General features: G+C 57.3%; 2 protein-coding genes across 2 annotated transcripts in view; both read right to left on the bottom strand.

Moving 5' to 3' along the window:
• The window catches only part of CYTH3 (cytohesin 3), a 39513-nt gene extending 24294 nt beyond the window's left edge, over positions 1 to 15219 (bottom strand). Inside the window, exon 1 of the mRNA XM_036424627.2 lies at positions 15107 to 15219. Coding sequence (XP_036280520.1) covers positions 15107 to 15140 — 34 coding nt within the window. The 5' untranslated portion in view covers positions 15141 to 15219. The remainder of the gene's footprint in view (positions 1 to 15106) is intronic.
• Positions 1 to 26654, bottom strand: part of LOC118710907 (small integral membrane protein 10-like protein 2A) — a 74094-nt gene that overhangs the window by 17148 nt on the left and 30292 nt on the right. The gene's annotated exons all lie outside the window — the stretch shown is intronic.

Raw genomic sequence — 26654 nt, 5'->3', positions numbered from 1 at the left:
CATGTAACATCATATTTAAAACCATTTTTCTTTAAATAAAAAAAGCAAAAAAAATTGTTCTTAACTATAATCTGTATGAGAGAGAGAGAAAGCGAATGTGGCAAAATGTTAGCAGTGATGAGTTAGGTGAAAGATATACATGTATTCATTGCACCTTCTTTCAACTTTCCTGGAGACTTGAAATTTTCAACACGCAGAGCTGGGGGAGAAAGGGTACAGTACTCACACTGCCGACCCCGTTACTCCTGAGCCCCAATACGATGGTCCTGCCGGCTGCTCTGCGCAGCGGGAGGACGAGGGGCCACTCACGGGGGACAGGGCTCGCTGCTGACCCAGTGTTGGGATTTTTGGTAAATTATTAAGTAATCCCACGTGGGGTTTTTCATGTCCATTTTACATATGAGGAGCCTGACACTTAAGGAGATCCAGTATCCGCACAAGGACTCGGGCTGGAAGTGCCCGGAGCTGCACATATTTACTTAAAAAATGTCAACAACAAATAATGGTCGGTCCGATGTTTAAACAAACCTCCGTCAGTACACAGAGAGCAGAGACACGGGTCCCGGAACAAACCACACGCCCTCGGGACTGCCTTCCGCCGGCCTGGGGCCACCGAGACCTCCTGCAATGGCCGATGGACTGCGTCCCCCCGCCCCGGCCTGGGGCCACCGAGACCTCCTGCAGCGGCTGACCCGACAGCAAACAGGCACGGACTCTGACATCTCTGCCCACAGCCCTGGGCCCGGGCCTCCGTCCCAGGACCCCAATTCTCTGGGAAGGGGTGGCTGTGTGGTTCGCTCTGTGTGACTCATCCCAATGACGTCAGCCTCAAGGAGCATCCGCCCAGAACAAGAAAGACAGCCCTAGTCCAGATCCCAATGAACGGATGAAAGTAGTGGTCTAAGGAGGGAGGGAAGGAGGGAAGGAGGGAAGGAGGGAAGGAGGGAGGGAGGGAGGGAGGGAGGGAGGGAGGGAGGGAGGGAGGGAGGGAGAGAAGTAAAGGAAGAAGGAAAAGGAGGGAAGGAAGGGAGGACATGTCTAGGGACCAGGAAAAAGGAGCTTCAAAGAAACAGGCAGAACCGTCTCATCAGTTCACAGACACCCTAAGAGACAGGCTCCCTGACTAGCACTTGGGAAGATGAGAGTTAGGGTTACCACCCCAAGCTTAGCCTTTTGATCCTTTTAGCCACTGGCAGTTGGAATGGCCTTGACTATCAGCAGCTTCACAACTTTAATTCAGGAAACTCCCTGTCACCAGCCTCACCGCGTCTCCCGATGGCGGAAGCTGAAGCCACGCTAACTGGTCGGAAAGCCTGGCCTTCCATCCAGAGGGAGGCAGCGGGTGAGGCGGTGGCAGGCTCCGCAGCTGGGCTGAGACCTCTCTCCAGAGGGGCTTTTTCCCTCCCTCACACCCGCACAGGCAGCCGGGACTGGGGAGTGAGACTTCTAATGCGGAACAAGCCACAGCCCTTCTGACATCGTCCTCATCATCTCCACCTGCAGGCCAGTCCGCTCCTGGCGAGATCACCATGCCTGCAGGGAAGACAGGCAGAATGGCAGCCCAGACCCCTGCAGAATGGGGGGGAGGGGGAGCTGGAGGCGGTGAGGAGAGCTTAAATCCCACAACCAGACGTCTAAGACCGAGCGCAACAGAGCCTGAGGGAAATGTCTGTTTATGCTCTTTCCAGATTAAAAAAAATTAGTCATGTCCTGCATGTTCGGCCAAATCACTGGGCATCTGTGAGGCAGAGCTGCGAGGGTGCCAACTGGGTGTGGGGCCCCCACCCCACCCGGACGCCTCCTCTGTCTGCCACCACCAGCGGGCAGTGCCCCCAGAAGGGCTAATGAGCAAGGTTCTGAGTCAGGACCAGCCTGACCCCAGGGAGGAGGGCGGAGGCAGCGGGCACCCAGGCTCTTGTGAAACAGAAACGCCAGGCAGCCCGATGTCTGCAGCATCACTGCTCCGAGAGAGCGGCGCCTCAGAAACTCCGCTCTGGGGAACGCCGGGACCCTGTGATCCGGGAACGGGCTCCTCTGCCACAAGCCGATGAAAGCCCCATTTCCTCTCCTCTCCCGGGAGCGGGACACTGAGTCAGGCTCAGCCATGTCCTCCCACACGGGCTGCGGGCTCGGCGTGTGAACCGGCCACACATGTGAAAGCCACGGCCAAGGCCAGTTTCCCACACTTCCAGCACAAACAGAAGGAATTCATTCTGTCTCGATTCAAAAAATTTTTAATCTAATTACTGAAACTTGGGGGGGGGGGCGGCCCTTCTTGATCATTTTATTTCCTCTCTGCTAAAAACTGAAAGGAAGTCCTGTCTTCCAACAGAATATTAAAAGGCCAACGTCGTACTTTCAAGGACAGCGTCTTAAAAACGTGTTAAAAGTACATGTACTCGTAAGGAACTGCTGAATGAACCTATTAGCGGGTTTGTAAGCATATGAAAATATATTCTGTCTTATTCAAAGTAGGAGAAAGTGTTAACCTCAAAAAGAAAATGGAACCTAACTCAGTTCTTTACAGTAACTCTCCCTCCCCCCACACACAGACACGTGGGCAGAAGCAGGCCGGAATCCCAGGGCGTCCGTTGGGGGGTAGCAGGCTGGCTCGCAGGTCCCCGGCTTCAGACTAGCTTTCTTTTCTTTTCTATTTTTTATTTACTTATTAATATTTTATTGACTTTTTACAGAGAGGAAGAGAGAAAGATAGAGAGTTAGAAACATCAATGAGAGAGAATCATCGATCAGCTGCCTCTTGCACACCCTTTACTGGGGTTGTGCCCGCAACCAAGGTACATGCCCTTTACCGGTATCGAACCTGGGACCTTTCAGTCCGAAGGCCGACGCTCTATTCACTGAGCCAAACTGGTTTCGGCCAGGCTGGCTTTCTGACCCTCCCAGTCCACGCGGCCGCGGTGACTTCGGAGCGGGTAAAGCCACAGCGACCAGCAGAACCGCACGTCTCTCTCCGTGCGAACCCGCAGGCCGGCGGGACCACCGAGGGCTCCGTGGCTCCCGTGGCTCCAGGCAGCGGGTCCGGCTGAGGGGAGGATGAAGCCGGCGGCAGGTCCGGCTGAGGGGGAGGATGAAGCCGGCGGCTGCAGCAGGGTCCGGCCGGAAGCCGCTGCTCCCCGGCACAGGAGCCTCTGCCGGCCTGGTAAACAAGGAGGCATTCACTGTCCCGGCCACAGGAAGTGCGGAGACAGGAGGCTCCCGCTGAGTGACGGCTCAGCCACTGGGCCGAGGACCCAGCTGGTCCGGCTCAGCCTGCGAGCCGGGCTGCCAGACCCGAGGGTCACTGTGGGTGTCAGCGGGCTCCCCAACAGGCCCAGCCAAGCCCGTCACACGGAGAGGGACCGCCTGCCTGGTCTGTTTTTCTAGGAAGAACCCTGCAAACGGCCCTCAAGCTCGCTGGCTAGATCTGGCTTACAGACTCCTCCCATTGGAGACGAGGGGTGCTGAGGTGCCCTCCCCCGGGAGTGGGCGCCTGTATGAGCCGGCATCAGGGCTCTTCACAAGGACGGGGAGGGGGAGGTCGTGTTTAGGGGCAGATACAGCCCCGACGTGGCCCCACACTGCACCGCCGCGGGCAGCAGGGAGGACATGGGGCCATCAAGCCTTCCCCCCCAAATATCTAAATCCCGTTTTATGGTTTAAAATCAAGGGCTGACATTTAAAAGTTACATTTTGTAGAAAAGAAAACAATTTTTAATGTTGTTTTTTTTTTTAACTACCAGCCACCCTAGCACTTAATTTAATTACAGAAACAGCTAGTTACTGCTTTAATGAACCCTCACATTATCAAATTGTGGCTTTAAAAAGAACCTCTAGAATGTAAAATAATAAATGCAACCCAGATGTTCACTGGCAAATGAAAACAAGACTGTTTTTACTTCATAGCAACCAAATAGGTCAGCCCATTTCCGCCTCCAGAGAATCCTCCGCGGACCACAGACTCCACACGGGGAGCATGTGTTCCACATGGATCTGTCCACACGAGAAGGAAGCTCTGCCGTCCGAGACAAACGGAGAACGGCACGAGTTCCCAGGGAAGTGGGTCTGAGGCCGCAGCCAGCCCCGCCCGCACGGAGCCAAACATCTGGATGAGACTGGAGAAGAGATCGCCAATTACCCAGATATTGGGAAATGCTTCTCAGCCATCATTAAAATGTCCCGTTTTTATAGCAAGCTGCTGTTTTTATAGCTCAGTTACAGGACTAAGCTTTTTGAGAAGAGGACAGAAATTAAAAATAGCTCTGCCGAGCGCTCCAGAGGGGCGGACTGTCCCCTCCGAGGAGGGGTCCGTGGCTTATGGAGAACCGTCAGCTCAAAGACTTGCCCTGCAGAAGTGAGTTACAGGCTCTTCCCCCAACCCCGGCGCTCAGGTGAGCCTTTCGAAGGTTTACGTACGGCTGGAAGATCCTCATCAAAAGCACACTGTCTCCTGCCAAACTGTAAGGCACTGCAGAACCGCGTGCCTGCTCTGTTCTGTCTATGGGGCATCAACAGGGACTCTAAAAAGTGTCCAAGCTTAACTTCACAAATCAGGATGGGGCCACGTATTTTCTTTTCTTTCTTTTTTATTTTATTTTATTTTATTTTATTATTTTTTTAAATATATTTTATTGATTTTTTTACAGAGAGGAAGGGAGAGGGATAGAGAGTTAGAAACATCAATGTGAGAGAATCATCAATCAGCTGCCTTTTGCACCCCCCCCACTGGGGATGTGCCTGCAACCAAGGTACATGCCCTTGACCGGAATCGAACCCGGGACCTTTCAGTCCACAGATCGACGCTCTAGCCTAGGGGTGTCGAACTCAATCAGAGAAGGGGCCAAAATCTAAAATCCAGCCTAAATCGCGGGCCGAATGGTTTACTGAACAGTCATAAACTGTCATTGTGATGGAAACGCAGCGGAGTGCAGTGATGACAGCGCGGTGCGGGCCACATTGCAAGGCCTGGCGGGACGGATTTGGCCCGCGGGCCTTGTGTTTGACACATGTGCTCTAGCCACTGAGCCAAACTGGTTTCGGCTGTATTTTCTTTTCTTTATCTTCACCTGAGGGCACACTGAGAGGAACACCCATCGGTTGCCTTCCCTGCACCTTACGCTTCCCAATTGGCGACCAAACCCAAAAGCCAGGTATGGGCCCTGACTGGGAATCGAACCAGCAACCCTTCGGCACACGGGATGGTGCTCAACCAGCTGAGCCACTCGGGCCGGGCACACCCATGTGCTTTCTGCTCTCCCTTAAATGAGCTACTATTTCCCCCCGATTTCAAAGTATTTTAAACAGCTGTCAGAAAACGTTGGTAAAACCTACTTTCTCGCTTCGTTTCGCTTCCGAAGTTTCAGTAGTCCTAGTCCACACTCGATAAGCCTGCTTCCTGAAGGCTCTGACAGTCACTTGCTCACACTAAGCTCTCTCCCCGAGTTCCTCACACTGAGTGTGAGTGAGAGTGAGAGTGTAAGAGTGAGAGTGTGTGAGTGTGAGTGAGAGTGTGTGAGTGAGAGTGAGAGTGAGAGTGTGAGTGTGAGTGAGAGTGTGTGAGTGAGAGTGTGTGAGTGAGAGTGTGTGAGTGTGAGTGAGAGTGTGTGAGTGAGAGTGAGAGTGTGTGAGTGAGAGTGTGAGTGTGAGTGAGAGTGTGTGAGTGAGAGTGTGTGAGTGAGAGTGTGTGAGTGAGAGTGAGAGTGTGTGAGTGTGAGTGAGAGTGTGTGAGTGAGAGTGAGAGTGTGAGTGTGAGTGAGAGTGTGTGAGTGAGAGTGAGTGTGAGTGAGTGTGTGAGTGAGAGTGAGAGTGTGAGTGTGTGAGTGTGAGTGAGTGTGTGTGAGTGAGAGTGAGTGTGAGTGAGTGTGAGAGTGTGTGAGTGAGAGTGTGTGAGTGTGAGTGTGTGTGAGTGAGAGTGAGAGTGTGTGAGTGTGAGTGAGTGTGAGTGAGTGTGTGTGAGTGAGAGTGAGAGTGTGAGTGTGAGTGAGTGTGAGTGAGAGTGTGTGAGTGAGAGTGTGTGAGTGAGAGTGTGAGTGTGAGTGAGAGTGTGTGAGTGAGTGTGTGTGAGTGAGAGTGTGTGAGTGAGAGTGAGAGTGTGTGAGTGTGAGTGAGAGTGTGTGAGTGAGAGTGAGAGTGTGTGAGTGAGAGTGTGTGAGTGAGAGTGTGTGAGAGTGAGTGTGTGAGTGAGAGTGAGAGTGTGAGTGTGTGAGTGTGAGTGGTGTGTGTGAGTGAGGAGTGAGTGTGAGTGCGTGTGCGCGTGTGTGCGTGCGCGTGTGTGCGTGCGCGGTGCGCGTGTGGTGTGCGTGCGCAGTGTGTGCGTGCGCGTGCGTGTGAGTGCGTGTGTGAGTGCGGGTGAGCGTAGAGTGGGTGTGGAGTGTGATGAGTGTGTGTGGAGGGAGTGGTGAAGTGAGCCGTGTGTGAGTGAGAGTGAGAGTGTGTGAGTGAGAGTGAGAGTGTGTGAGTGTGAGTGAGTGTGTGTGAGTGAGTGTGTGAGTGAGAGTGTGGTGAGAGTGAGAGTGTGAGTGAGAGTGTGTGAGTGTGAGTGAGTGTGTGTGAGTGAGAGTGAGAGTGTGTGAGTGAGTGTGAGTGTGTGAGTGAGAGTGAGAGTGAGTGTGAGTGTGAGTGAGAGTGTGTGAGTGAGAGTGAGAGTGTGAGTGTGAGTGAGAGTGTGTGAGTGAGAGTGAGAGTGTGTGTGTGAGTGAGAGTGTGTGCGTGAGAGTGAGTGTGCGTGCGTGTGTGCGTGCGCGTGCGCGTGTGGTGTGTGCAGTGTGAGTGAGTGTGTGTGAGCGTGTGTGCGTGAGAGTGTGTGAGTGAGCGTGAGCGTGTGTGTGAGTGAGAGTGTGTGAGAGTGAGAGTGTGAGTGAGAGTGTGAGTGTAAGAGTGAGAGTGTGTGAGTGTGAGTGAGAGTGTAAGAGTGAGAGTGTGGTGTGCGTGCGAGTGTGTGAGTGTGAGTGAGTGTGAGTGAGTGTGAGTGAGAGTGTGTGAGTGAGTGTGAGTGTGTGAGTGAGAGTGAGTGTGAGTGAGAGTGTGTGAGTGAGAGTGAGAGTGTGAGTGTGTGAGTGTGAGTGAGTGTGTGTGAGTGAGAGTGAGAGTGTGAGTGTGTGAGTGTGAGTGAGTGTGTGTGAGTGAGAGTGAGAGTGTGTGAGTGTGAGTGAGAGTGTGTGAGTGAGAGTGAGTGTGAGTGAGTGTGTGTGAGTGAGAGTGAGAGTGTGTGAGTGTGAGTGAGTGTGAGTGAGAGTGTGTGAGTGAGAGTGAGAGTGTGAGTGTGAGTGAGAGTGTGAGTCGGAGGGCTCCCGGTGCAGACAGGCGTGGGGGGCCAGGGTCCCAGAAAGGTGAGCCCCATCACCGGAGCCCTCTCCTCCTCCACACACGTGCCGATCCACAGCAGAGATGGGAGCTCAGAAAGCTGAGCGCCAACAAGTGGCGGGGAGTCCGAGCGGCAGCAGAGTGCACAGCAGTCCTCGGGGGCGGGGAGGTGGGGGGGAAGGGGGCACAGAAATTAGAGTTGGCGGGCTGCCAAGCAGAAGAGGCCCCAGAGACACCTTGGCTTTGAGCTAGGACCCCCGGAGAGCCACACCTAGGAGAAGGGTAAGCCAGAAGGAACCCGACCCTCACAATTTTAAAGTGATAGTTCCCTATTTAGCGGCCTGCCAGAAGGCTCTCTAAGGAAGACAGCAGGGCCTCAAATTCTCTCTCCAAACTTCCATACACACTGTGACAATTTAATTAAAGCTTAGCAGGCACCCGGCCAATGTTGCTCAGTAGTTGTTGAGCACTGGCCCATGAACCAAGAGGTCATTGGTTCAATTCCCAGTCTGGGCACATGCCCGGGTTTCAGGCTCAATGCCCAGGTTGCAGTTTCTCTCTCATCGCTGTTTTTATTTCTCTGTCCCTCTCCCTTCCACTCTGCCTAAAATAAATTTGAAAAACATTAAAAAAAAAAAAAAAAAAAAAAGCAGCAGCAGCTTGACAGCAATCTAGAATCAAGATAATATGAATGAAAACCAAGGGTAAAATAGATAATAGAATAGGTAAGTATCAGACAGACTTTATAATAATTGTGATTAATAGCTGAAACTGGTTTGGCTCAGTGGTAGAGCGTCGGTCTGCGGACTGAAACGACCCGGGTTCGATTCCGGTCAAGGGCATGTACCTTGGTTGAGGGTACATCCCTGGTAGGGAGTGTGCAAGAGGCAGCTGGTCGATGTTTCTCTCTCATCGACATTTCTAGCGCTCTATCTCTCTCCCTTCCTCTCTGTAGAAAATCAATAAAAATACATTTTAAAAAAATAATTGTGATTAATAAATTGGTTGTCAAGACAAAAATTTTCAGCAGAAAAGAATTAAGAAAACTGAAAAAGACAGTAAGTGAAATTAGGAACGCAGTCACCGGGTTCAACAGCAGATGAGACAGAGCTGGAGAGAAGGTTAGTAACTGGAACATGGGCCGGTGGAGAATGGAGTGATGGAGCCAGGAGTCTGAGACGGACAGGACGTGATGAGGAGCGAGTCCACGGAGGAGAAAGGTAAGGAATGTGGCCAAAGTGACAGAAGGAGAGAGAATGACCAAGGGGACTCCAGGTCTAATGCCAGAGCAAGTCTCGTCACGGTGCTGCCCACGGGAGAGCCAGCACCAGCCGATCCCCAGCAGGACAGGCTCAGAGGAAACCGCGCCTGGACACGCCACAGGCACACGGTGGAAAGCCACAGGCACACTGCCCTCAAAGAACAAGACAGCCCTGGCCGGTGTAGCTGAGTGGACAGCGCTTCCGCCCGAGGACTCAAAGGTCCCGCATTCCATTCCGGTCCAGGGCGCGCACCTTGGTTGCAGGGTTCCCCAGCCCTGGTCAGGGCACGTGCCCGAGGCAACCAATCTATGTGTCTCTCTCACATCGATGTTTCTCTCTGTCTCTCCCTCCCCCTTCCATCTCTAAAAATCAATGGAAAAATATCCTCAGGTCCAAAAAAAATAAAAGTTGCTTTAAAAACACACACATGACATATAGCTGATTTCTCAACAGAAACAGAAGCCGGAAGCCAAAGAAATGACATGTCAGAGCACCTACCACCGCACACCCAGGGAAAACACCCTTCAAAAGTGAGGACAGAACAAGGGCATCTTGGCAAAAGCACAAGTGGGCCCCCCGCTGGCCGCCTCCTCCCCTCCAGCACCGCCCACGCAGATGCAGCCAGAAACCCGGACACCCTCAGCCCTGCAGGCCCCTCACCTCCAGCCTCCAAGCTGTCGCGTCCATTTGATTCTCCAAAAATACATCTCGCCGCCGCCCGTAAAGCAATGCAAATTAAAACAGCACATCACTTCTCACTCGGGAGGCAACGCCAAGAGCGATTAGCATGCTGAGGATGCTTCGAGGGAGGAAGCAATCTGTCCGTATCTAGGGGAACGGAAAGCAAACCTGGAACCCACCACCTCGAGGCTGGAGACAGGCCGCAGACGAGCTTTCACGCCTCCAGGAAGCCAAGGGAAACGAGGCTGAGGCTCACCTCACTGTCTGTGACAACAGTGCATGGCCAACACTCAAGTCCAACACAGGGCCAGGGCAACAGAACCTCCCAGTGGTTACAAGGAATAAACAGCATCTACGACGCTCAGCTGAACCCCAGCACCTGCTTCCGCCCTGGTGAGCCCGGGTCCTCTCATCCCCTCCTCCAACCACTGTCCACTCAGCAGCCAGGAACTCTTCATAAAGAGGCTGCATGCACAGCGGCTGAGAATACGCCTCCGAGGCCCAAAGGCCTGGGTTCGAATCTCAGCTCCCCCACCTGCCGGCTGGGAAATTGGAAGCAGGTCACTTGGCTTCCCTATGCCTGGTGTTCCACTTTTTTCTGTCAACAGTAAAAACCTAAGAGGGTTACTTTGAAGAGTGAACAGGTTAAAATCTGTAAAGCACACAGAACGGAACCCAACACGGAGAGCAGGATGTAAATATTAGCTACGGTCACTGGAAGGTAATCAAATGCATTCTCCAGCTGGAGACCCTCCTTCTCACTGACACCACCTGCTGTGGCCCCAGGCCTGCCCCCCTCCCCCTCATCCCATGCTCAGGCCACACGAAGCTTCAAGCCTCTGACACACGCACTCCCCCCAGCCCAGTGCTGCCCTCGGCCCTTTAGGCTGCACCTGAGAGACCCTCCGCAGGCTCCGCTGGCCAGCCGGCTGTGCCCACATTCTCCTGCCCCCCAGGCCCACCCACCCTCACTCTCCCCTCGGTCCCACAGGGTCCCTTCAGCACGCTTTGCGGCACGACTTGCAGTTATTTTCCACCTTCCCTGTCTGTCTCCCATCTGCACAGAAGCCCCACCTGCACAGGCGATCCCCCTGCCCTGTTCACAACGGGCCGTGCCAAGCCCAGGACCTCAGCGGTGGGCGCTGTCAATGCCTGCTGAGTAAGCAAACCCTCCAGGAGAGAACGCTCCAAGCTCGCCCTCCAAGCGCTGCCAGGGCGCTCTGCTCTGCGGACGTCTGAGAGAACGGTGGGGATCCATTTCCTATGCACGGCTGAAACCACAGGCCTGCCTTTATAACTTCCCACCGGTCTGTGGGGGAAGTAAAGGCAGACTTCAACTTCTCTTTATTTAAAAGCACTTAGAGCGTACAGCGAGAAGCTTCCTCTGCACCTGCGTGCCCACCTGCCCGGTGCCCATCACCCTGCCAAGCAGGTAACCCCGTTACTAGTTCCTGGTACACCTTTCCCGGGAATTTGCATGCACTTCCTCTCTCTCGCTCAGAAAGACAATGGACATTTCCCTAGCTTTGCTTCTGTCACTCTGCCTAACGAGTCCACGCCACTCCCACCTGGCCGGCCTCCTGAGGGGCCCTCCATCGCTGTCCGCCTGCACTGTCACCAGCGAGGCAGGGGCAGTCCCGCACCCGTGGGGTCTCACACACGGACAAATATTCTTGCAGGTTCCATTCCCAGACCTGGGATGGCTGGGCCAAAGGACTGACACACCTGCCACTTTAAAAGCCGCTGCCCAATGCCCCTTCATTGACGGGGCTCACCCAGAGAACCTGGGCTCTACCTCCTCCTGCCCCAGGCCAGGGCCAGGGGCTGGGCAGCGCTGCCTGCAGGGCGGGCCCCTCCCGGGGGGAGGCAGCCGTGGGTCGTGGGTCGTGGGTCGGAGCCAGCAGGACCCAGGCTGGGACCCAGGCTGCGCTGCCTCCTCAAAAGCTGGAACTGATTTGCACTCCCGGGGCCAGCAGATGCTTCCAGGCTGGGGGCTATCGCTTGCCTGACAGGTGAAACCCGGCCCCCAACCTCGTGGTAATTTATTCTATCGAGTGAGGCTGAGCATCTTCTTCTTTTTTTTTTTTTTTTTTAAATCAATCTTTATTGTTCATATTATTACAAAGGTTCCTCGTTTCTTCCCCCCTCCACCAGGTTCCCACCCCACCCTCTGCCCCCTCATCCTCATCCATTGGTGCACAGTTTATGTTCAGTCTCTTCCTCCCTCCCTTTCCCCGATAGTAAATCCCTTTTCAGATAGCAAATCTGTTACTTAGCATTTTCTCATATCAATAATACCTCCACATGCCCAATGATACACTTCACACAAAAGACATTTCCAAATAGGACAACCAGCCTCATCCAGGCCCCACCCAAGGCACTCACAGATCAACACCCCAGCACTATACTAACTCAACACATCCAGATATAAGCCTTCATCACTTGATTCAGCAGACTCTCAAGTTCCCGCAAAAGTTTCCAGCCATGTCTGAGAGGCAGCCGTGGGGCAGGGGCAGGTGAGGAGCGAGCTGTTTCGGGCCAGGCTGCTCCGGGCCTGGCCTCTGTTCTGAGCATCTTCTCAGTGAGGCACAGACTTACTCCTCATCTACAGACTGCGTGGGGCGGGCGGAGGGGGGACTGAGGGCAAAGCCAGCTAAGTTCTTCACCTCCTTGGCCACCAATGGAACATTCAGGAACGTCCATCAGACAGATTCCCGGCGGAGCATCGTGATGCTGGCAACGAGCCCGAGTGGCCAGTCACCTGCCGGGGAGGGGCACAGCTCCAGGGCCGTTTTAGGAAAACCGAAGGGCACCACGCCCCGGAGGAGCGGCCATACCTTAACTGTAAGCAACAGTGTGTTCCTATAATCTCGTCCCCCCGCTTCCTCCCTGGCACTGCCTCCGCCATCCATGCCACCCTCCCCCTCCTATCGCACTCCCCAAGAACAAATAATAACGCGCCGGACCAAACCTACATTACGAACACGCATCTAGGAGTCATTTTTAAACAGTCTTTTAGCCCCACAGCACAGCAGCAGAGCGAGCTTTCAGGTTATCTGCCGCCCCTGCTGTAGCTGCCGGAATAGATTATTTGCCCGGTCTGTAAACACCCTGGGACCGACTTCCCTAAACAGCGCCGTACTGTGACTCTGAAATGCACCCCAAAAAGTGGTGCTCCACAGGGCTGGCAATGACTGTACGGCCTTTCTGAAGGCTGTACTTTATTTCTTAAAACATGGATTTTAAAGCAAAGCATTTTTTAGAGATATAAATGGTAGTAATAACTAAAGAAATGGAAAGAAGTGTGTTAATGTCAAACCCTCCAGTAATCAAGAGTTATATCTGAGCACAACTAATCCATACAATAATCACTTATTCAAAAACCTACTTATCCCAAGACTATCCCAAACCTATCTTTAAGTGTCTCCCATAATGCAAGGAAGAAAGAGGCCAATACTCCGTACCGGTAGAGGTTAGGGACTGTTTTCCAGGCCCTAGCATGCTGCCTGCCATCTTACTAGACAATTATAAGTTACCTGTTCGTTCTGGACTGTTCCGTGAGGTGGATTAAATCACACATTTAAATAATCAGACCCTTTTCTATTGCAGGGAACATTTTTTATAAGTTCTTTCGTTCAAATTTCAAAGTAATACACATCCTTCAGAAGCTTGTATACAAAAATTAAGTAAATAAAACAAAGTATCACCATTTTTACACTGTTCAGACCATAACATATAAAACTGCTTTATTTTTTTAAATACACATTTTATTGATTTTTTATAGAGAGGAAGAGAGAGGGATAGTTAGCTATATCGATGAGAGAGAAACATCGATCAGCTTCCTCCTGCACACCTCCCACTGGGGATGTGCCCGCAACCAAGGCACATGCCCTTGACGGGATTCGAACCTGGGACCCTTGAGTCCGCAGGCCGAAGCTCTATCCACTGAGCCAAACCGGTTAGGGCAAACTGCTTTATTTTTTAATGGTTGTAAAATAATTCATCCAATAAACGTCCCACAATCTACCTCACCGTCTCCTACTGGCAATGCTGCTTCCAATTTTCTGCTTTTGGCGCGCAATGCACATCTCCACACAGGAAGTACTTCTTCTGAATTCCAAGATTGTATTCCCAGAGGAGATACGAACGCCCAGACAGTCTTCAGGCTTTTGATACTGAACGCCACCCTTTGTTACAGGACTAAGGCCGATAAACTTCTGGGCCCACCGGCTCACTTTTCTCCATCTTTAAACCTCCTTTTCCTTCCAAGCCTCTGTCTTCCTTGACTCACTCAGAGCCAGAAAGATCTCCGAACAGAACTGCCGGCAGGGAACAGAGTCTGCTTAGTATAACGTGGTCAGAGCTAGCAACCAAGGCCGGGCCAGGTGGGCACGAGCAGTATCAAGGGGTCGCTTTGTAAAGTATGGGCCTGTCTCACCTCCGTGCTGTACACCTGACACGAACACACAATGCTAAACACCAACCAGAATTGGAAAATAAAAACGGAGAGGTACATCACATCATGTTTTAAGCTTGGGAGCCAGTGACATGTTTTTATTCTGGAATCCGGATTCCCAGGAGGCGGGGCCACCACCCAGGTCACACACACACTCCTCAGCCTTTCCCAGCCAAGGCTGACTGAGGACTGGCCGCAGGCCCTGAGACTGAGCACATTACACAAACAAAACTTCATACGTTTTTAAAAAAGAAAAGAAAAAAAAATTAAAAAAGTGTTTGTCCAACATCACAAAACTTTTTTAAAATCTATAAACAGCACTAAAAGTCACCCTGACACACACACACACACACACACACACACCAAAGGCACCAGCCGGCGGGTTGCTTGGCCTCCCAGGTCCATCGCTTCCCTCCCGGTGTGTCCCCTCCTCGGCGGGGCCGCGGGGCCTGCTCGCCGCCCCGGGGGCAGCCGGGCGGGAGGGCTCCGTCCCGGCGCTCCGGCCCCCAGCCCGCCCCCGCGGCCCCGCCGCCCTCCTCCCCGCGGGCCGCGTGCGCCGGGCCCGGCCCCGGGAGCGCAGGGGCCCGGCCGCCGGACCCACCGCGCACGGGCCGGGCGGTGACGCGCCGGGGCTGGGCCTGTAATTAGGGTTTGTCCGAACGCCCCCTGCCCACAGGGCGCTGGGGCCGGCCTGCCCGCGGGAGGAGGGCCTCCCCGTGGGGTCCTCCGGCAACGTGCGGGGGACCCCTGTGCTCCCCAAACAAGGACCACCCACCCGGCACCGTGGCCTCTGAGGCGAAGCTCGCCTCGGGACACCCCGTCCTCCGTGTCCCCCCGGGACGCACAGCGAACGCGGAGGAGACGGGGCGCCGGCGGGGGGGGTCCCCGCTCCGGACTCGGGCTCCGCCAACTCGGCCGCGGGTCCGAGGAAGCGCCCGCCCGCCCGCCCGCCGCCTCGGACCTCCCGCCCCGGCGACTGTCAGGGCTCCCAGCCCCGTCCCGCGCCCGCCCGCCGGCACCCCGAGGTCCCCCCAAACTTTCCCGGCCCCCACGCGGGATCGGGCTCAGGGCGCCCGGCGGCGGCTCCGAGGGCGTGGACGCCCTTGTGACAGGCGGCGGCGAGGTCGCCCCCGAGGCGCCCGGCCCGCGGAGAGGGACCCCGAGCCCGGCCCCCGACCCCGGCTGCTCCCGCCGGACCGCGCCCGGCCCTCCCGGAGCCCGGACCCTCCTCCGCTCGTCGCCGGGCCCGGAGCGCCGCGGGCCCGGGCGGTCGCCAGCCCGCACCCGCGCTGCCGGCACGGACCCCGTCCCCCCCGGCGCTCCGGGGCCCGCGACCCCCGACCTCGGACCCGCGCGCCCGCGAGCCCCACCCAGGCCTCCGGTCAGCCGGCCACGCCTCCGGACTCACCGCCGCCCTCGCCGCCGCCGCCGCCTTCGTCCATCTTGAGGCCGCTCCCGCTGCCCGCGAGCCCGGGGCCGGCGCGGAGGGGCGGCGGGCGGGGGCGCCGCGGGGGCGGGCGGGCGGCCGGGCTCCAGCTGCGCGCGGCCGGGTCGCGGCCGGACTCCTCCCGCCGGGCGGGGCGCTCGCGCTGGGCGCCGCCGTCACGTGACGCGCAGGCCCCGCCCCTCGGGCGCGGTGGGCGGGGCCTCGCCGCGCGGCCACGCCCTGCCCTCCCGGTCCCGGCGGGCGCCGCGGAGACGCGCCCCCTGAAGGCCAGCGCGTGGGCACCTGCCCGGCCCGCGCCCGGGAGCGGCCTGGGGCCGGCCGCGGGGGCCGGACACGGGGCGCCCACGCTGCCCCACGCGGCGGCCTGGGGTCCTCCTCGCACGTGCGCTCCGGAGGAAAGGTCCAGGCGCGCGCGTCCTCCAAAGTCAGGCCTTCCTCCTGGGGCTCCGATTTGTTTTCGGGGCCATCCCAGCCCCGCAGCCCTCGGAGAGATGGATGATGGAGGCGCTGCTCTGCGGCGAGGAGCGCGCCTTCAGATGGACACGGGGAAAGGCCCTCTAACGAGCGGCATCACGGGGCCCCCGCCCGGCGCCCGAGGCGGGGCACCCCGGCTCCGCAGGCGCCGGCCTGTGTGGCCTCAGATGCCCTCGCAGCTTCCCTCCCGGCTCCCTTGGGAAGCTGCCAGCTGCCCGGATTCTGGTGCAGAAGGAGCTCTGAGTTCAGTGGGCGCAGGCCTCCCGGACAGAAGGCCTCGGCTCACCCCTGCTCCCCGTCTGCCCTGAACCCCCTGTCTCCCCGCACAGCCCGCTTCCGGCAGCTCCCGCCTGCCCAGCCTTTTTGTTCTCTCTGCTTGAACTAAATTGCATTAAAGAAAAGAAAACACTGTAATGGAGGAGCTAATTCATCTCTAACATAATTTTCCAGAAACTGTTTCGTATTTACCAGTGGCCCAGGGAGTGGGAGGATCCTGCTGTCCTTCATCAAAGCGGACAGTTTTCACCTTTTTGTCCCCGGGGGTTGTGGGATGATTCCCAAGAAGCCAGTGTCCTGATAATCCCAAGAATTAAAACTGCCCAGCTTCTGAACACACACACACACACCCTACACACACACACACACACACACACACACACACACACACATTTCGCGTGCAGATAAGATGTTTGGCAGCTTATGTGACAAGCAGGCAACTGAAAATGGGTCTGAGCGTGGGGAGATGGAGGGTTGAGATGTGGCTCCCTGGTCTGATTCCGTCAGATTGGTAGTCTTGGAGATAGCGCTGTGCTTACTGAGAAAAACGATAGCATGTGTGGACCTCGTGGCAGCTTCGTGTATCGGAAACAGCGCTCTCGCCAACTGACAGCCCCGGCCAGGGCAGAACTGGATGCTGTGAGACTGGAGCTTCGATACTGTGGATTATAAATGCTTTTCAATGTTGGTTCCTAATTCTTTAGGATGTGATCCATTGGTGCCTCTCTCAGAGTTTGAATCTGAAAATTGCTTAGTTTCCATCAGAAGAAAGCACAGCCCAGTGCTTTGTAGACAGAATGTGGTATTATCCCCACAGCTAGCCCTGAGCTTCCATTTTGGCAAAACCTGCAAACATGTTGGGAGAACAGGGCATTCAGTGCCATGTCTGCACTCAAATGGAGAAATGGAAGACCTCAAAACCTTCACTACTCCAGTGAATTAATATCTAATGGAAAAGTCACCTCATCGGCTCACAGGCAGGTTGCCCTCACATACAGGAACATCAAATCCTAGCTACCGCCCTAACCAGTGTGGCTCAGTGGATAGAGCATTGGCCTGTGGACTCAAGGGTCCCAGGTTCAATTACGGTCAAGGGCATGTACCTTGGCTGAGGGTGCATTCCCAGTAGGGGGTGTGCAGGAGGCAGCTGACTGATGTCTCTCTCTCTCATCAACGCTTCTAACTCTCCCTCTCCCTTCCTCTCTGTAAAAAATCAATAAAATGTTTTTGTTTTGTTTTTTTTTAATCCTAGCTATCCACCAAGGTAGGCACTCACTTTATACCCAGCTATGAGTGGTTGACTCAGAGGTTGAAAGCTTTATAAGTACATTGTTTTAGGAAAACAACTCATGCAGGAGACATCACCCCAAGATAACAGGTATTAAATACATCCTGGTTACAGCCTGGCCTTTGTGACTCAGTGGTTGATCATGGACCCATGAGCCAGGAGGTCACAGTTGGACTCCCGGTCAGGGCACAGGCCTGGGTTTCGGGCTTGATCCACGGTGTGGGGCCTGCAGGAGGCAGCCGAACCATTATTCTCTCCCCTCATTGATGTTTCTCTCTCTCCCCCTCTCGTTTTCTCTCTGACATCAATAAAAATATTTGTTTAAAGAAAAAGAGAACCACCTGCCGAACTGGTTGGCTGGGGAGAGGCCGCCCCAGCTGCTCCCGGACCCTGCACAGACCGGGTCCCGTCTCCTGGGCCGCCGGTCAGGAAACGCACCGGCTGCAGTGGCCGCTGGCGGACGGAGCCTTGACGAATCCCTCACATCTGCTCGGGGGTCTGGTCTGGCCCGGGGAAGGCGCCCACGGCCATGAAAGGAGAGCAATGTGTTCTGAAATCTAATTTCCTCTCGGACAGAACACATCTCACTGGGATGGAGATGATCCTGTGCAGACCATCGCTCTCCGCCCGGCCGGTCCAAGTGTCAGGTCCCATACGCATTACATTTTCAAAAGTCCAGACGCGGCGTCCTCCCAGCGCCCGTCTCCGGCCCAGGTGTTCGATGCCCCCCCCCCCCCCCCCCCCCCCGGCTCCGCTCTGCGCCCTCCTCCCCTACAGTTGACAGCAGGCCTCTGCCTCACGTGACCCAGGGCAGCTCCACTGCTTTTAGATTCATTGGTGACTCTGAGGGCTTTTGCAAGAACAAAAGCGGCCACGTTCCTCATTGGTGGCAAACGCGGGAAAAGTGACTTGGCCGCCAGGCCAGGCTCTTCGCCTTCGGGAGAAAAGCATTGCACCCAGGCGAAGCGGCCTCCTTATTAAGAGTTCCTTCATACAAGCAGTGCTCCAAAGCTGGGTGGTTGTTTTTTTTACCTGGTTCTTCGTTTGTGTAGCAGGTCCCTGGCCTACTAAACACACACGTATTTCCTTTTTCCTTTTGTCCCACTGAGAAACGTCCCCTTCCTATGTGCAGCTTAAGCCACCAGGCCAATCCGTCACGGGGCAGAGCGTCCTCTCGGACGGACAATTAAAAAGGAAAAAGGGTGAAAGTGATGAACAGGAGGACACAGAACATCTGTCTGCGATCACGGGCCGCTGACCGGCGTGCTCCAGCCAGCCGCCGGGTGGCCGCGCAGCATCCATCTCGGAGCTGCGGGGCCGGCAGTCCCACTGTGTCCGATAAATGACAGCGAGAGCCAGCCACGAGGTCAGGGCGGCTCTGTCTGTGTCGGAGGCCACAGAGCCCCCCGGGAGGCCGTGAGGTCCCCGCCCTGACCATCCCAGCCCGCACGCCTCTGCTGGCTGATGGTGCAGGCACCTCCCTGTCCGGACTGGGTGGCCCGGGCAAGTGGCCTCACCACTCTGTGCCCTCGTGTCCGCAGAAGGGGGGTGGGCGCCTGGACCTCCCCCTCCTCCAGCTGAAAGGGGTGCCCAGGCCCCTCCCTCTCACCGGAGGGGTCAGGGTCAGAGAAGGCAGGGAAGGTGGACTCATGGCAGCCAGGCAGGCGGGTCCTCTCCCCCCCCCCCCCCGTGGCTGCTGCAGGAGGTGGTCCAGAGAGGGCTCTGAGCCCAAGGAGAGGCAAGGCCACCTGCCCCTGTGGTCCCCGCGGAGGCCATGTGGGGGGCAATAAGGAAGAACTCAGCCCCTCCCAGCCAGGAGGGATCAGCAGAGGCCGGATGAGGGGGCGTGGGGGCTGAACTTTGCTCTCTTCTCAGCAATATGGAGGGGCCCCTCCCCCAACCAGATGTCCACAGGGGCCCGGGGAGAACCCAGACTTCCACTCCACCTGCCTGGGACGAGGGCAGTCCTTTCCTGGGCTCCCCTGGGAGGTCTGACCTGGTCTCTGAAGGTCCCTGCCTCCTCGGGGGGGGCCTCCCCACACTGCCCCGGGGAGCCTAAGGGGGTGGCGCTGCCTGGGAAGGGGCACAGGGAGCCGCAAACGTTTTAACCTCGCGAAAAAGACCCCACAACCTGTGGTGGCTCTTAAAGGGGAAGGAGGGGACAGGGTGGCCCGGCTTCGGCTCTGCTTCTGCGAGTCAGGTTTTGGGGGTCACTGCTGTCACTTGGGGTTTTGTTTACACATTGAGGTGAATAGCCCCACAGATTCAGGCCCACCCGGACCCTCCGAACGTGCCTGCATGTGGAGGCGGCTTTCTCACAGACATGGTGAGGCGATAGGAGGTCACCCCGGAGAAGGGTGGCCCTAGATCCAAGGACGGGCTTCCTGAGGAGGCGGGGAGAGGACACCCAGGGACTGTGATGCTGCCGGCCAAGGACACCTGGCCACACCCAGGTAGCAGACGCCGCCCCCAGAGTGGCCAGAGAATGAACGCCACTGCCTGGAGCCCCCGTCCCGGTCACTGTGTCCGTGGCTCCAGGACATGGACGCATGGGTCTCAGCTCCCAGGGGAGGCCGCTTGGGGGCCTGAGGGAGGGAGGGCTCCGCCTCCCAGGCAGCCCGGCTCCTGGCAGCAGAAAGAATGGCAGATGCTGCTGGGCTGCTGAGGAACTGGTTCCTCACAGGAAAACAGGCTGTCACCAGCGAGCATCCTCCCGTCCTTCCATCCCTCCCATCTCCCCCCCATCCTCTCGTCCTCCCTCCTCCCATCCTCCCACCCCCCCCCTCTGTGTGCAAGATCTGGGGGACACGCAAACCACGTTCCTGCTGGGTCACCTGACGGCCTGCTGGCTCAGCAGAAGCCCTGGGGCTGCTGGCTGGGCCCTCGGTCACGGCCATGGCCTTTCACACCCTCCGCAGCCTCTGAGTCTCCGGGAGAAAAGAAACAGGCACCCTGGGCCGTGCCATGGACACAGCCCCGGGACAGGGGCACCGGGATGGCAGCTTCCAAGCTACGGACAGGCTTTCCGGTTCTCAGGCTTCTCCTGGGCGTGAGCCGATCCCTCCCAGCGTCTCTCCTCGACCTTTGCTTCTCCCTCTCTCCTCTCCTGGACTTGGGGTAAGAACAGGCCCTGGGGGCACCTCCACAGACAACCCAACACCATCCTCACCACCATCCTCACCACCATCACCATCCTCACCACCATCCTCACCACCATCGCCATCACCATCCTCACCACCATCGCCATCACCATCCTCACCACCATCCTCACCACCATCACCATCACCATCCTCACCACCATCCTCACCACCATCGCCATCACCATCCTCACCACCATCGCCATCACCATCCTCACCACCATCCCCACCACCATCACCATCACCATCCTCACCACCATCGCCATCACAGATCGGATACCACGTACAGTAACTACCTTTATAGACATTTTTTGAAAATATATTTTTATGGATTTCAGAAAAGAAGAGAGTGGGAGAGAGAGAGAGAGAAACATTAATAATGAGAGAGAGTCACTGATCAGCTGCCTCCTGCACACCCCCTACTGGGGATCGAGCTCGAAACCCGGGCATGTGCCCTTGACCGGGAATTGAACCATGACCTCCTGGTTCAAGACCTCAACCACTGAGCCACACGAGCCTGGCTTAATCATTACCTTTAAGCACCCACTGTGTGCCGGCTTCAGTGCTAAGTGCCCTCAAACCTGCCGGGAGCACTCCCAGAACCTGACCAGGCAGAGATCGCCAGGCCCCTGGCAGCGGCTCAGGAAACTAACTCTCCTGAGAGCGCACACACAGAGGGCAGAGCGGCCTGTCCCCGCTCCCCCGCTCCTCCCCTCTGCTGTCAGCACCAGGCAGCCTCCTTCCCAACATGTACACATTCCAGACACGCCGAGGACCGCACACGCCCTGGGAGTCCCGCGCTCACTGTCCACCCACCTTCTCTTCCTGTCTGTCCCATCGCTGCTGTTGTTGTTGTTGTTGTCGTTGTGTGTGTGTTAAATATATTCTTACTGATGTCAGAGGGAGAGGGAGAGGGAAAGACAGAAACATCAGTGATGAGAGAAACCCACTGACCAGCTGCCTCCTGCACGCCCCACACTGGGTACCGAGCCCGCAACCCCTGGCAGGTGCCCTGACCTGACCGGGAAGGACCCGCGACCTCCGGGTTCACAGGCCGCCCCTCAGCCCCGGCCCCACCCGGGCTGTCCCGCTGAGCCCGGCCCGCAGTGAGGGGGCCCGGCGGGCAGCTCCCCCCGGGCGGCTGGGCTGGGCTGGGCGAGGCTGTGCCCTGGGTGTGGGGCTCCGATCGGGGTGACGCAGATGCTCTGGAATGAGACGGAGGTCCTGGAGGCACAGCCCGGAGCGTGCTGTGTGCGCGGGGCTGCACCGGTAAGGGTTCCGGGATGTGCCGTCACTCCGCGGGGAAGAGCTGTGCGGTGCCGAGGAGGCGGCTCTGTAACGGCCGGGGGGGAAGCCTGGCGGGCCCATCCCTTCGCCCGAACCTCGCTCTCGGGGGCGTGTCAGGCGGCCCGAGACCCCAGGTCTTTTTTTGTTTGCTTGTTCTGAGTGACAGCACCTCAGCAGACCCAGGCAGGCTGCCCTGTATGCCCACGCCTTACACGCCTGCCCGTGTCTTACACGCCTGCCCACGCCTTACACCCCTGCCCATGTGTACACACCTGCCCACGCCTTACACGCCTGCCCACGTCTTACACACCTGCCCACGCCTTACATGCCTGCCCACGCCTTACATGCCTGCCCACGTCTTACACACCTGCCCATGTCTTACACACCTGCCCACGCCTTACACGCCTGCCCAGGCCTTACACACCTGTCCACACCTTACACACCTGCCCATGTCTTACACGCCTGCCCATGCCTTACACGCCTGCCCATGTCTTACATGCCTGCCCATGCCTTACACGCCTGCCCATGTCTTACACGCCTGCCCATGTCTTACACACCTGCCCCTGCCTTACACGCCTGCCCACGCCTTACACGCCTGCCCATGTCTTACACGCCTGCCCATGTCTTTCACGCCTGCCCATGCCTTACATGTCTGCCCATGCCTTACATGCCTGCCCGTGCCTTACATGCCTCCTCACACCTTACATGCTTTCTCACACCTTACATGCCTGCCCGCTGGGCCTTACACGCCTGCCCACACTAAAGTGAGGCAAGACCTGCAGTGAGCTCCCCAGAAGGTGACTCAGGGAGATGGACTCTCGGGGCGCCGGGCCCTCCCGGGCTGGGGTTTTCCCTCCGGCGGGGCTTCTAGAACACGGGTGCAGGCGGCACGGCCCGTCCGCATTCCTGGCTCCCGCCTGGCAGCTCCTTCACCGCCGGCGGCCACTGCCCGCCGTGACCTCTGAGCTGTCACCCGGCAGGTTCCCCAAGAGGCGCTGCCGGCGGCCACCAGGACCCGCCTGCCACAGGGGGAGGGCGGCGGCCTTCGGGCCAGGAGGGAAGGACCCAGCCGAAAGCTGCCCACGATGCCGTGGAGGCCCGGCCAGGCCCGTGGCACCGGCCACGCAGCACTGGCCACGCAGCCACGGTGGACGTCCGCGTGGCCGCCAGCGGGCGAGAAGCGTGGCGAGTCCTCCCACGGAGCATTTCTGAGCCGTGAAAAGGAACGGGGCCTTGACAAGTGCTACGATGTGGCTGAACCCCCAGCCATCACGCCCGGGAGAAGGCAGACACCCAGGCCCCGAGCGGCAGGCCGTGTTCACATGCCACGTCTGGAACCAGCGAGTGCACGGACCCCGAGGCGGGCGGGCGGCCGGGGAGGGGCGGGCGCGGTGGAATGAGGCGCGGCTGCTCCCTGGGTGTGAAGCTCCCTCGGAGGAGACGGAAATGGAACTAGTGTGGGGCGGTGGTGCCAAATGCCAACGCGTGAGGCACAGTCAGACGGTTGGCTTTTTCAGCTGCATAGAGATTTTTGTGGCCGAATCAACATGAGAATCTAAATTTACCATCTTACACACTTTCCAGCGTCTAGTTCATTGTTTCCCATCCCGGGAACTCTGTCCTTGTGAGTCACTGACCCCTCCTCCCCGGGCCCCATATCCCGGCAGCTACCCTCCTACCTTCTGTCTCTACGGCTTCGACCCCTCAAAGCACCTCTTACAAGTGGAATCACACCCTCATCTGCCCTGGGACTAACGTGGTTCCTTGTATGTTATACTAGAGGCCTTGTGCACGAATTCGTGCACGGGTGGGGTCCAGCCCCGAGGGGGGCCCATCGGGGTGCTTGGCTGGCTGGCCCCACCCCGATCAGGGTGGAGGGCCTATCAGGGCCCGGCTCAGGCTGGTTGACTGCTGCAGTGCGCCTCAGAGCCACCGGTCCTTCTGGTCCTTCTTGTCGTTCCGCTGTTCTGATTGCTGGGCTATTATCCAGTGAAAAAAAGAGGTGGTGGGGTGGGGAGGGACAGAAAGAAAAAGAGGAAGGGAGAGAAACTACCCAGGCACCTCTGCTCCCTGCCGGTTCTAGCGGAGGACTGAACCAGAGTTATGACCCCAGCCCCACACCCTTCCCCCTCGATGGGCAGGAGGTTAAATACATTCCACTTTGCCCACCCCACCCCCTGGAGGAGGCCGGTGGCAGCCTTTGGTGGCCTGTGAGGTGCCGGGGGTGGGGGTGGGGAGAAAACGCCCTCCTGGGCCTCAGAGGACGGCTCCGGGACAAGCCTCGGTGTGAGTGCAGGGGAAGCGACTGGCTGTGGTTTCCCTCTAAGTGTTCGGCGGCAGCTCCTCCCGCTAATGGAGAGGCAGCGGTGGTGGTGGCGGCGGCACTTCCTGGGCTTGTGAATGGGCTCGGGACCCAGGAGAGAGCGCCCCCCGCCCTGCCCGGGCACGCGGCCATGGCTCTCTGAGCACAGCCCGGCCGGTGAATTATTTACACCGCGTCTCCGCACGAAGAGCTGGCGGGAGGCTGGCTTCCTCTGCTAATTGCTGGGTTTCTGAGAAGGAGCCTCAGCTGGGGGGGAGGGGGGGTGTTTGTGATTAGAACGAGAGGAAATAGAAGAAAGCAACGTGTGCTCTGGCCCGGAGGCCGGGCCATTAGAGGGAGAATCCATTATTCAGAACCAGATTGTGGAGAGAGGATGGCAGGAAGGATGGCTTCCCAGAAGCCCGTGGCTCCCTGGCCCGCGCCCGACCTCACAGCAGGGTCCAGGTCAGCGGGCCCGGGGTCGGTCGAGCCCGCCCGCAGGGAGCTGCGGATCGGTTGCTCGGTCTGAGGATGACCAGTGGAGCCTGCCTCCCGGGAACCCGGTTTTCCCGGAGACGCACGGGTGACACGTTCTGCTGTCGTCCGGCCGCTGTCTCCCCGGGCACCTCTCACCGCCCCAGCTGCTGCTCACGGGCCTCTGGTCCATTCCCAGCCAGAGAAAGGATAAACAGGAAAAAGGAACCGTTTAGAGAAATGTCTGATGAGGAAGAATTAGGATGAGGTTGACCGGGAGGCGGTTTGGGGGCCGCCTGTCTGTCCCGTGTCCCCGCGTCCCCGGTGACACTGGGCTCCGGTGACTTCTGTCTTAGTTGCAGCCGCAGGTGCTCTTCCTGGGGAGCAGGAAGGGCGGACGGGACACAATGGGACGGCCCGGAGGGACAGGGCGCCGGGCGCTGGACGTTTCCATTTCCGCCCGCCAGGCCGGCCTCGGGCTCCTCAGCGAGAGGGACTCCTCCAGGTGTGGGGTTTATAACAGACACGCTCAACTGCAGACCCGGCGTCTGCTGTCCTGGAGGACTGAGTGTCCCCAGAAAACCCAGGAGCCCGGCCGGGGAGGCCCAGGGGTTGAGCATCAACCTCTGAACCGGGAGGTCATGGTTGATTCCAGTCAGGGCACAGGCCTGGGTTTCTTGCTCAATCCTCAGTGCGGGGCAGCCCATTGATGATTCTCTCTCCTCACTGATGTTCTGTCTCCCTCTCCCTCTCCCGCCCTCCCTGAAGTTAATATATATATATATATATATATATATATATATATATATATATATATATTTTTTTTTTTTTTTTTTTTTTTTTTTTTTTTTTGCTGGAACCGGTTTGGCTCAGTGGATAGAGCGTCGGCCTGCGGACTGAAAGGTCCCGGGTTTAATGCTGGTCAAGGGCATGTACCGTGGTTGTGGGCACAACCCCGGTGGGGGATGTGCAGGAGGCAGCTGGTCAATGTTTCTCTCTCATCGATGTTTCTAGCTCTCTATCCCTCTCCCTTCCTCTCTGTAAAAAAATCAATGAAATATATATATATATTTTAAAGAAGAAGCAGCAGCACACTCCTGGTGCCTGGCCTTGCCCTTGTGGTCAGGCCCTTCCCCTCTCCGGCTGCCCATGAGCTCAGACCACCGCACGGCGGACGTGCTGCCCCTCTAATAACGGTTTCTGAGCTGTAAATGTCGCCGTCTGTACGGGAGAAGGCACATTCTTGGCCAAAGCCACGTCTCTGAAGATGGGCTTAATTAAAACAAAATACTCTAAATAGACGACCTCATCGGAACGCAGGGACGCTTTACAAGTCCACGTGACAGTGGGCTGAGACCCCGCTGCCTGGAAGGGAGCCTGGGGGCAGGGTGCTCTCTGAGACCCCAAAACACGCCCGGCTGCGGGCAGAGCCCGGCCGCAGAACAAAGGGGCTGTGTGCGAGGCTCCCATGTGCACATGGAAAAGACCGAGAAATACGGCTGTAGTCTGGGCGCGATGAGACAAAGGCGGGAAGGTGATACAATCGCAGGAGGAAGTGCCTTTCAGCGTAAGAATTTTACCCCCCACCCCACCCCGCGCACAGACGTGGCAAGGAGCCTCCCGCCGGCCAAGTTCCAGGGCCCGGAGACAAAGGCACTTTGAAAAGTTATCGTTTCCACTTCCCACGTGGAGACGGCCTCTGTTGGCTCGGTCTCCCAGGAAAGTTTCCCGGGATCCTGCCACAGGCTGCGTCCGACTCCGAAACGTGAGCCACGGAATGGGCCCTTCTGGGCCAGTGGTCGGCAAACTCATCCGTCCACAGAGCCAAATACCAACAGGACAACGATGGACATTTCTTCGGAGAGCCACATTTTTTAAATTTAAACTTCTTCTCACGCCACTTCTTCCACATAGACTCGCCCAGGCCGTGGTGTTTTGTGGAAGAGCCACACGCATGGGGACAAAGAGCCGCATGTGGCTCAAGAGCCGCAGTTTGCCGACCACGGTCCTAGACCAAGGGGTCCATCCAGCAAAGTCTGAAGACCAGCAGCCCTTACCGTGTATTTGCCAAAAAGCAGGAGTCCCGCCTCCAGAGTCAGGGCTGATCGGTGCCGTGGGCCGAGGCTCACAGGTGAACCTGGGGACAGGCTGGGGGGCAGAGGTCCATGGGGAAGGACCCTGAGGGCCTGTGCCCGCCTCCGGCCCAGCCTGGCCCTGGGGGGCGACCCCGGAGCGCTGTGTGATGGACCAAACCAGGCCTAACATCTCCCT

The sequence above is a fragment of the Pipistrellus kuhlii genome, unplaced genomic scaffold (genome assembly GCF_014108245.1).
Source record: "Pipistrellus kuhlii isolate mPipKuh1 unplaced genomic scaffold, mPipKuh1.p scaffold_m20_p_8, whole genome shotgun sequence".
In the NCBI taxonomy this organism is placed as follows: Eukaryota; Metazoa; Chordata; class Mammalia; order Chiroptera; family Vespertilionidae; genus Pipistrellus; species Pipistrellus kuhlii.
The sequence above is the reverse complement of the archived record's forward strand: the minus strand, read 5'-3'. Positions and strand labels throughout refer to the sequence as shown.